The following is a 10894-nucleotide window of genomic DNA, read 5'->3' as shown; positions in this document are numbered from 1 at the left end:
TCTTCTGGAATTATCCAAGGACCTTCACATCCTTCTTCAGCCGTGGGACCCAGAACTGCACACAGTGCTCGAGGTGAGGCTGCACCAACGCCAAATACTTTTTATCTAGAGCAGTTTGTTTGGGATTTTTTTGCTATGAGTACAGTGTTTCCCTATGAATTTCAGGTCTGCTGACCAGAGAGTAACCACCCCGGCTGGACCATGCCAGAGTCCCTCTGCCACCACTGCAGCACGTACCAGTCGCCCGCACCAAGTTTTGAAGGATTACCCAGGAACTGTCAGGGCTCAAAACTCACCCAGCTTTATTCCTGCAAAAGACTTATGACTACTCAACCTAAATGCTGGATGAACAAGTAATCAATATTTTCCCATCTTTTGTCTGTCTTCTCCATGTAAGAGAAGTCCCTTGCTCAGGCTCAACCAGGGAAGCTGGGAGAAGTCTTGGCCTCTCTGGTCTTGATGCAATTTTTAAGAGGGACGGTGTGATGGAGAGAGGGACAGTGTGATGGAGAGATGGACTAGATGACCCACAGAGGTCCCTTCCAACCCCTACCATTCTGTGACGTGGCTGGCCAGGCCAGCAGGTCCTTCCAGTGCCTGCTCCCCAGTGCCCAGACACTGCTTTCTGCTTGCTTTCTGCCTTTAATGTCTCCTTTCCCTGTCTTTTTCCCTTCCCCCCGGCAATGTCCTAAATCTTTCCTTTGTTTCCTACACATTTTTCACCTGTCTCCCAAGTGTCACTAAATTAAATGGCATTTTTCCCATGACTGAAAACAAAACCTTCCCTCTTAGTCAGAGTTGTTGTTTAAATGAAACTCCTTCACAGCAATTAGTAATTATGCAGAATGATTTCATTCTTCAGTCAGTGAATGCTGCGGCCCTGACGAAATATTCTGTGGTCTTTTCTTTAGTGCCAGTGTAGGTTTATTTCCCGAATTAATACATTTATAATAAAAGCAAAAGAATTCTCAGTGGACTATGTCTGTCTGTCTGGGCACTGTCTGAGGCTGCTGCCGCCGGTGCCCGGTGCCGCTCTGCTCTCGGCCGGGGCTGCTCGCCAGCTGCCGGCTCCGCAGCTCCAGAACCGGCACAGGGAGGGCTGGGACAGAGCCGGTGGAAGGAGCAGCACCACCTGAAGGGGAAATGCTGTGGGCTGACCCTTACCTCTGCCGGGAGGCTTTGCTATAAACCATCTGGTGAAGCTGCGTATGGACGGGGTCAGCCTGGATGTCCAAGTCCTTCCTTCAGACACGTGTCAGAGCAGGTCCATTTCCGCGGCTCTGCAAAGCCCCATCGGTGTCGTGGCACGTGTCCCGAGTGCCGAGACAGCCCAGCGACGCGGGACAGCACCAGCAACGATGGAAACCAGGGTCCCGCTCCCTCTGCCAGTAACCAGACAGGAAACCCCGCAAGCAGACCACCCTGTCCATGGAGCTCCATGTCCCTGCGCACATGCCTGCTCCTTGGACCGGCCGCAGCCCTGGGTTCCCACGGAGGGTTCCTGGGGGGCTGTGCCCCCTGCGCCAGGCAGAGGGGCTGCTGCCATGGCACGAGTCGCAAGTCAGCAGAGCAGTGGCGTCGATTCCTGAGGAGAGACGGGGAGATGGCCTCTGACATCCACCAAACCCAGCCCTCTGACCTCAGCCCCCGCCTCACAGGTCCGTGTCGGCCGTCCGGACGTGCCCGTGCAAGGCCGGTCCCTTCCGCAGCCTGGCCTGCTCCACCCAGGCCTCGCGGCAGGACGCAGCCGCGGGCGGCAGCGCGTTCTCCGGCGCCGGCGGCACGCGCTGGCACAGGCAGAGCAGGGCCCTCAGCTCCGAGCGGAAGCTCTCGTTCAGCCAGCAGTAGATGAACGGGTTGTAGCAGGTGCTGCTCATGGCGAACCAGTGCAGGGCGAAGTAGAGGGAGTTCTTGGTCTTGATGCCTAAGCTGGAGATGAGCACCACGTAGCAGTTGAGAGGGAACCAGCAGACGGCAAAGACCACCACCACCAGCATCAGCATCTTGATGCTCTTCTTCTTGTTCTTGTGGTGGGCGATATACTGCTGCGTGGTGACGTCGCCAATGGCGTTGCGGAGCCACAGCTTCTTGGCCAGGCGTGTGTAGGTGACAGTGATGATTATTAGAGGCAGGAGGTAAAGAAGGAGGAAGGTAGACAGGTCCAGATACTTCCAGACCAGCTCTGTGGGCTCGGGAAAATCGGGAAGGCACAAACTCCGGACAGTGGCTTCCCTTGAAAACAAAGACATATTTAGCGTGTGGCCACTGCTCTGCAAATAGGTGCTGCTAACTTGGCAAACCGCGGGGGAGCTTCCACAGCACCCACAATCGCCTCCTCAGAGTAGTGGTTCGGGCAGAGGAGGGACAGCTATCTCTCAGCTCAGCGAACCAAAGCTCGGTCTAGCCTCCGTTTCCCAGAAAGTCTTCTCATGATGGTCTCTGTGCTTTTCATCAAGGACAGGCCCGGCTGTTCTGTATCGTTATCTCCTCTCCCCTTAAACGGCTGTGCTGTCTGATAAAAGAAATGCTTACAAAGACAAACTGGAGTTTCCTCTTAGCAGCTGTGGTTGATTTTAATTGAATGAGTCCCTCATGTCCCCTCGACACCCCTGAAGGCCTGTTCTGACGAAAGGGGCTGCCTCTGCCCCTGCCCCGCGTCCACAGGCACAGAGACACGGCAGCGCCGGTCTCCCCTCCCCAGAAACGCAGTGCGGGGGGAAGGAGGGCAGTGGGCAAGACCCTCCTAACTCCTGCTTTTCTCCAGTCTCGCAGGCGATTCCTACCCCCTGGAAAAGGATGCATTATGCCCAGGGTCCCCTGAACGTGCCCACCCAGAAATCCATCCCGGGATGTGTTTCTCCTCTCGCACGTGGGATGCAGGAACTGTTGTCTGGCCAAGCACAACGGACCTGGTCTTCCCGGGACCCGGCAGAGTCACAGCAGGCGGTGGGACCCCCGCTGCCACACGCGTGCAGCAGCTCGGGCTTGTCTTTGCCGGGTCGGATCTGCAGCCCATGCCCTGCGGGTGGGGACGCCCGCCTTTCCCTGCCCCCGAGCAGGGACAGGACCCTTCGGCCAGAGCCGCAAACTGCTGCGGCAGCTGGGAAGCCAAAGCCCTCGGGGTGGACGGGGAAGGGGCTGTTAAAACCTTACTGCTACAGCTTGAAACAGGCGTGACTGTTAGAAAGCCTGGTCACTCGACTCAAGTTTAACTCCAGTCTGACAGTTTAACTTCTGATGGCTGACTAACAGAAGAACTGAGTTTCACCACACACGACAGCTTATCCCAACAGCACTTGGGCAGCCGGTCCCGTCCGGCCCAGCGGATCCAGGCTCTGCTCGCGTCTTCTGGCTGGCAGCCGCGCTCAGCTGAGGCAGCCCAGCTCCCTCCGCAGAGCACCGCGCGTCCCCGCCGCGTCCCGCAGCGGGTGGCTGGAAGCAATGAAGCATTAGGAGAAAGGAGCACTCACATATCTGTTTCCGGTGGATGTTTTCTCCTTTTCGTTCCTTTTCCCCCCCCTCTTTTTCTTTCTCCTATTCCATCTTGCCCTTCTCTCTTCAACCCTTGTCCTCTGCGCCCTTGTATTCAGCACAGACTGTAGTCCCCATCAAGCTGCATTATTTGTTGAGGTATTGATTAATATCTTTAATATCCTGTTTTCAGTCTCTGGAGCAGGCTTTTGTGCCACAAATAGAAGATTGCTTGAAAACGGACGGCTGCGAGCAGGGCCGGCGTGCGGCTGTCGGAGGGATGACAAAGGGTGCAGGAGCAGAGCTCCGCCGAGCGCGGCCGTGGAGGACCCTGCAGACGCTGCTCGAGAGGGGAAAATCATCCTTTCTGAGCCACCCTCCAGACCTTTTTCTCCCTGAGATCCGGCTTGCCACCTGCACAGGCGAGGCCAGCCCCTGCCCTCAGGCAGCTCTGCCTGCCTGCCTAAGGGGACCAGCCAAAGCAATGGAGATCTGGCAGGGGAAGCAAGCACGGCACCCAAGGTGACGCCACAGCGCAGGGTCAGACCTGCCACAGCCAAAGACCAAAGCCACAGGGAAGAGCTAGAAGGGATGGGGTGGGAGTGGGGTGGTCATCCCTCACCACCCCCCGGGAATCGGCTGTTCGGGGAGCGCCTTGAGCTCGGGACGGCGTCGGGGCTGCGGCGTCGGGGCTGGCACACAGCTGAAGGCTGGCCCACAGGTAACCGATAGCCAGCCGCTGCCCTCGCCAGCCCCTTCCCTCCCGCCCTCTGAAGGAGGGTGCAGACCTGCAGAGGAGGCTCACGGTCATTTCAGGGAAGGGGCCGGTCGAGGGCAAAACCAGAGAGGCCACTGCATGTTGGTAACTTCTGGCATGACCGTGGAGCTGGGCACACTGCTGCGCACCGCAGCCAGAGAGCTCTGCTGCTGGTGGAGCCCATGTTCTGTCCCAGCAGCTCCCTGCGGGACTGCTCAGGAGCCCCTGGCCCTGCGGGAGCTATTACGAGCAGTATTACAACTCCGATTTTTATTCAATGGAGAGCAGGGACGAGAATAGCACGCCCTGGAAGTCCTTGTGTCGCTGCGCTGACTCCTGCCGCTGCGAGGCTTGGTCTCCTCTGCCCGTGCTGAGGGATGAAGAGAGACAGGTGCCGTGAAACAGATAGCGGCGTTCGTTCATTCATGAGCAATTTGTGCAGTAATACCCTGGGCACAGCTGCGGAGCAACGCGAGTACAGGAGTAACCCAGCACTTTGTTTACAAAGTCGAAGCAGTTGAAGATATTGCATCCCCCACGGAGGTATCTCAGTCAGACCAACCACCAGCACAAGGAAGGAAGAGCTGCGAAGCCCCAGTTACACTCCCGTTTTGCATAGCCTCTCGTACACGAACAGCAATAAAACGCCTGTGCGGGCAGTCCAGCACTCTCCCTCCATGCTGATGGGAGGGAAGTGGCTGTGCTGTAGGAAGAAAGATGTTTTTCCTTTGTACAGAAGCTCAATATCTGCAGTAGGATCTTTCTCCTTCTGCCTGTTGCTGCCTCCTCACCCGGATCCCTGGGACGCCGCTCCCAGGTTGAAAATACCGTTCGCTGTAAGATTATCCCCTCGGGCTCAAGCCTGGCATTCCTGGGAAACGCAGGCACCAGCAGTGCGACACACCACCACGAAACCCACCGGTTTCTGTAGTGTTATGGACCGCTTTCTAGCCAGGAGTCACAGCAGCGCCGCGGGCTGGTAGGGACAGGAAGGCCAGCACAGGTTGGGGACCATGGAGGAAAAAACACTGCAAGGGCAAACCAGCTCAGACCTTCTGGTGCTTTGTTTCTCTCTGGTAGAGAGGGTGACTTTCCAGCAATGAATGCCATCACTAGACCAGCTGGAAGGGAGGGGAAGATAAGCTCTTTTTTTTCATTTTCTTTTTTTTCCCTCTGGATCAGAAACTTCACTTTTCTGATACTTCAGCAGTCCTCACGTGGATGTGAAATTCCAATTCATGTCCTTTTAATAGCCACTGTTGTGCTCAGCCAAGCAAAGAGTTCCCTTCCCTGCCAGGCAAGGCAAAGCAGCGCGCTGAGACACCTTTCTTTCCCTGTCGAAGCACTGTTCCTTTCACCAGCCTTCACTGCAGGGGAAGAGGTGGAGATCTCTCTTTTGCTTTTCTGGTTTATGTAACGCTGGTCCTGTTTCATAAATCCAGATGGACGAAATCCAAGGAAGCTAAAAGGAGCATATGATGTCTTGGAGGTCTGGGGTTCGTGGCCCTGCTGACTCACAAAGGCGGTCCTCTCCTCCCTGCTCTTTCCGTATAGTCTTGATAATGTCAGTACCAGATGTTTACACCACGAGTTTTACCTTCTTTCCTTTTCAACTGCAGCTTTGCCTCTCTCTTTTCTCCTTGCCTAAGCAAGTTGGCCAGACACGGTCCTCTTAGGTCTAAGGAGCCGAGCGAGAGTGAGGAGGGAAGGGGAAAGGCTCTCGGGTGAAAACGGACAAAGCCCCACCTGACGGTATTGTGGCAGTGGAGGAGGTCTGTCTGCCGACCTGCCGTGCCCCAGCCAGGCTGCGCCTGCAGCTTGCCACAGCGCGAGGCCGGGGGCTGAGGCTCGCGCCCTCGTCCAGGCACTTGGGTGATGGCAGAGCCAGCCCAGGTCCGGGGACGCGCGTGCCCTGCACTGAGCCCGGCCGCTCTGCCAGTGGCCAAGCCTCTGGGTTCACCCAGAAGCAAACTCCCACCAGTCCTGCTGCGCCCTTCCCCAAGCCTGGGAGCCACCGCCACAGAGGGCTATCGGACCTCTTCGTGCTCGCTTGGAAGGGGAAATAACTCACCTGTAGTTATACTGGAAAAGCTTTTGGTAGATGGCATGGGGCAGGGAGAAACAGGTCGCCATCAGCCAGATAACCGAGATGCTCAGCACTCCTTTTGTTAGTGACATCCTCTGCTTCAGTGGGTTCAGGATGACCTGCAACAAAGCCTTCACCACCACTCTTGTCTCACGGGAAAGCAAAGTCACTTCACCAACGCACACAGCAGAGGCATTTTTTGAAATGATCTGATGCTATTAAGAAAATGACAGCCATGATTAGGAAAATGTCCTGCTTATTAGAGTGAGCCGGAAAATGGGAAACCTTAAACTTCTCAGTTGGCTCAGATGTGCTTTCAAATAAACTTTTTTCCTTTGCTATGTTCTGTGAAGATCGTTTTCCTTGAGTTGTATGCTATATTCGGCAGGAAAAAAACTGATATCTACACCAGTCTCTTCACTTGAGGGTATGTTTGCTTATTCTATATGAATTACATACAGAAATGTGTCCTGTTCTAGCCGAACCTATGAAGCTGAGCCCTCCTCCCCTCTTTTGAGGCATTAACTCACCTTTTATGAAATTTTCTTTGTTAGATGAGAAGGTAAAGAGCTTATAAGCAGAAGATACTGTTTGACTGACAGTTCAGGAACGGGGAGCGATTGCTAGCGACAAGCGCACGGCCTGGGCTGCCCTCGCTGTCCTGCGCTGGCAATGCAGCGAGCGTTCATCTCGGTGGGCAGCGGACACAGCCCGGCTGCGGGCAGGTGGTGGGCACAGGCTTCTCACAGCTCGGCAGTCTCCTCCCAGTATTCCCAACAGAGACTTCCCACTCTGCCGCTCCCCTGGATACTGTTCCAGCATTAGTCCATAGCTATACCACGGGACTTTAGTCTCAGATTTTCCTTTTACTCACAGAGACAGTGAGCTGAGAGTTGCTGTGAACTCTAACTGTCCTGTAGATTGGTGATGTACCAAATGCCCAGACTGGTGTTTCATGGGCTTTAGGTGGGAAACTAAAAAGTCTGGAAAAATTGCCTGTATAGCTGAACTAGTACTTTGCACTCAGCGTTGGCTCTGCTGCCTTTCCAGGCCCCTCATGTAGAGCAAAGCCCCTTGAATCAACTTGCCCTGCCATACCTTGGGGGCTAGGCTGGACTTGGCTCTTTTCAGACCATCAAAAAAGGTGTCCTCACCCTTTTCCACTGAAAGTTTGGAAGTGTCCTGCGCCGCATTGCGGTGTTTTCCCTCCTCCCTGTACGTGGGAGCCTACAGAAGTCCATCAAGCCTTCCGACCCTTGACACACAAGGGCTGTCCTTGAATTTAGCTCTAGAGCCTTCTCACTGGATACGCCTTTAATCCCCAAGACTCAGCCACCCTGAACCTATGGCTCGACGCAGACTGACAAGGGCTTGGGAAGAGCCTTGCAAGGGACCGGCGGACTGGCGGCATTTTACCTGGTGCCTGTCCAGGGCGATGGCCGTCAGGGTCAGCGTGGAGACGTGGAGGGAGCAGTACTGCACGAAGCGGCTGATGTGGCACATGGCCTTTCCAAAGATCCACGTGCTGTTCACAAACCGAACCTGAGGGGAGAACACCAGGCCATCAGCCAGCAAAGGTACTGAAAACGAATCCATGGGGAAACCGTTTGGATTGCACCTGAGCTGGCACGTGGGTTTAGGCTGGCTGGCTGGCCAGCTCCACCTGAAACCCAAAGAACACTGGATTTCAAAAGACCATACATAAGAGTTTATGAATTCAAAACCCACAGATCAAACGAGCGGCGCTGTTCCAGCCCTCCTGGTCTATTCATATAAACACCATTCACGAACAGCAGTAATAACCTTCAGATTATACTAACAACTACTACTTGGAAAAGAGGACCAAGTTTTGGCCACACAAACCCCGCTTCAGGTCTGGAGAGCTTTCATTGAAGACTTCACCCAACTGGAAGCTCTCAAATGCTTGACTACTTTCTTCCAGTCACCCGAGTATGACTGGCATTCGAGTTATTTTGACCCACTAGGTTTGAAGTGTGACTTTCTAGTGCTCTCCTGTGTGTACATTAAAAGAACAAGTTCACCCAGACACCTATTCTGCATCCCCTAATAAGCTCTTGCTGCGGCTGGGTGGCATACTTGGAGAGACTTTAGAGTCTTTTAGGAGATACGGATTCTAATGGAGCAAAGGGAGCCCACAGGTTGCCGAACAGTGTTTTACTTGCCTGGCGGAGTTGTCTATTAGACTTGACAGTGCTGGGTTCGCGCCTCAGTCCCAAAAGAGCATGCACAGGGAGGGTGTGCTCACCAGGCAGAGTGTCCTTGTGAGAGACTCCCCCCCTGGCTGAAGGGACAGCACAGCTGGCCACTTACCAGGGTAAAAGGTGTGTTGAGCAGAGTGATCATAATGTCAGACACCGCCAGGTTGACGATGAAAAGGCTGGTGGCCGAGTGCATCCTCTTGTTCTTCAGCACCACGTGGCACACCAGCATGTTCCCAAAGAGAGACATGATGATAATGACTGAGTATGCCACGACTAGGACAGCTTTCACCATTGGTTTCTGGGATTCTGGCTCGTATTTAGCCAGCTCAGCAAATTTCTCCCACTCAACAATGCGGCTGTCTGTCCAGTTGAAGGCAGTCCTGTTGGTTGCTTGGTAGATGGACATGAGTTTGGCCAAGGAAGAGTAATGGTCAAACTCCTCAAGAAACCCCATCGTCTGTGACCTGTATGACTGCAGCAGCGAGAGAGGCATGGTGGGTTAACCAGAGGCTTCACCTGGATTGAGGACGCTGGGATCACATCTCCAGCCGACATAGCAAGTGCTCCATCGTGTTCAACTGCTTGGTTCTCAAGGAAGCTGGTGAAGATGCACCTGCCATTACGAACACCTCAAGACAGCAAGCTGGAGGGAGCCTCCGAGGAGCAATGGGCTGCCCACGGGCAGGGGTGGCACTGGGGAGCAGCTCCAACGGGTGCATTGGAAACGGGATGGCTTAGGACCTCACGCTCTCAACCCCTTCATTTATCGAGCAAGGCAACATCTCCACAGGTGGGCTGGAAAGAAGAACCAGTTATTACATGCAGCAAATGCAGGAGAACCTCAGGTGGGGTTTGAAGTTGGTTTAATCCCATGTCAGCTTGCTCTTCTTTGTTCTCAGCTGAGTCTATTTTTCCTCCAAGTTCTGCAGAAGACCACGTTGTTGATGCTTTCATTCTCTGCTTCAAAATACTCGGTTCTTTTCTGTTGAAACGTACAGGCAGAGCCACTTGGGCATCATCTTTAAGGGCACAGGTAGCTTTGATCTGCATCTAACCCCAGCAATTATCCTGAAGTGATTCAGAACCTGGAAATCACATCAGACATTCACCATCTCATATTTTCTCCTCCAAACAACAACTGAATTTTGCTTCCAGTGTTCCAGTTTCATTGAGAAAACAATTTTTCCTGCAAAATGCAAGACTTTGCAGGGAAGAGGCATGCAGCTCACAGAGGAGCCACTTGCACCGTATACAAACTGACACAGAGTGCTAGATACACGAGAACCATTCCCCAGAGACAAAAATCTCTGCTTCCTCACATTTACTGATACCCGTTTTTAGATATTTCTAAACAAATTTTTCAGACTGCATTGATCTATTGATGTTAGACGGACCCTGTTAACTCTGCACACTGGTACTCACAGATATGCTACATATGGGAGGAGAAAGTCGTCCAGCAGCTCTGTCGGGTTCTCCGAGAGGGTGGCTGTTTGTGCGGTACACGCCATGCCGTCAGGCCCCGCGGCTGCGTGCGCGAATCAATGGGCCCCACATGGTGCAAGGTGTTAGCAAGCAGAGCTTTCCGAGCGCCGAAAGGCTCCCCGGCACCTTCCCACGCAGCAGACCGGCAGGCTGCCCGGGCAGCCAGCTCGCTGCACCGCGGGCGGGGCCCTGGAGCAGGCTTCCAGCAGATCCCAGCCCACCTCACCGCCCCGTCACGGCGGTGGCCTCGGCTGCAAACACCAGCAAGAGTCGGGGATCCACTGTTTTCCGACAGAAACAAGGTGCAGGGGACTGACTGTGCTTGTACTCGTGCATTCCCACAACACGACCCGCTTCGGCTGCCTGCTTGCTCTGGGGAGCGCCAGGAATACCGAAGGCCCTACGAGAGGACCCCTCTCAAAGGCTTACGCAGGTAACGAGAGAGCGTCCAGAACCGCACCCCTCTGGGCTGTGGGGCGGGAGGGCAGGCAAGCACCGAGGGCCGTAGCAGACCTGCGAGGTTTATCCCACGCCTGGGTGAGGCGCAGGACTCCGCACCTCTGCCTTGCCCGCCGCGGTACGCACCGAGGACGTCACGCCCTGCGGTGCCCGGCAGCTCTCAGCGCGCAGCGAGAGGGAGCCGCGCCGAGCTGTGAGGTGATGCAGCACGTGTGTAACAAAGAAGTACAGCTACAGCCAGCTACAGACAGCCCCACTTTGATCTTTGAATGAGCAAGGCTGGGATACGCGTGCTACACTGGAATGCCACCACCGAGCCTGAGAGAGGATGCTGTGGTGTGACAGACGAAACCACCTACGGCCTTCCCTGCATCACTTTACACCAGGTTCCTGTGCGGAAACTTGCCTTCGCTGCCA

The 10894-nt window shown here is 54.7% G+C and overlaps 1 protein-coding gene across 1 annotated transcript; it reads right to left on the bottom strand.

Annotated features, from left to right (window-relative positions):
- Positions 1 to 312: 312 nt before the first annotated feature.
- On the bottom strand, positions 313 to 10033 carry LOC104331932 (G-protein coupled receptor 83). The gene is made up of 5 exons (XM_009937280.2): positions 9959 to 10033; positions 8646 to 9621; positions 7731 to 7856; positions 6300 to 6433; positions 313 to 2232 (listed from the first exon to the last, which is right to left on the bottom strand). The coding sequence occupies exons 2-5, from the start codon at positions 9027 to 9029 to the stop codon at positions 1653 to 1655; spliced, it is 1224 nt and encodes a 407-aa protein (XP_009935582.2). The 5' UTR covers positions 9030 to 9621; positions 9959 to 10033; the 3' UTR covers positions 313 to 1652.
- Positions 10034 to 10894: the final 861 nt, after the last annotated feature.

The sequence above is a fragment of the Opisthocomus hoazin genome, chromosome 14, assembly GCF_030867145.1.
Source record: "Opisthocomus hoazin isolate bOpiHoa1 chromosome 14, bOpiHoa1.hap1, whole genome shotgun sequence".
In the NCBI taxonomy this organism is placed as follows: domain Eukaryota; kingdom Metazoa; phylum Chordata; class Aves; order Opisthocomiformes; family Opisthocomidae; genus Opisthocomus; species Opisthocomus hoazin.
Note: the sequence above shows the minus strand (reverse complement) of the source record. Positions and strands in the feature narration are given on the sequence as shown.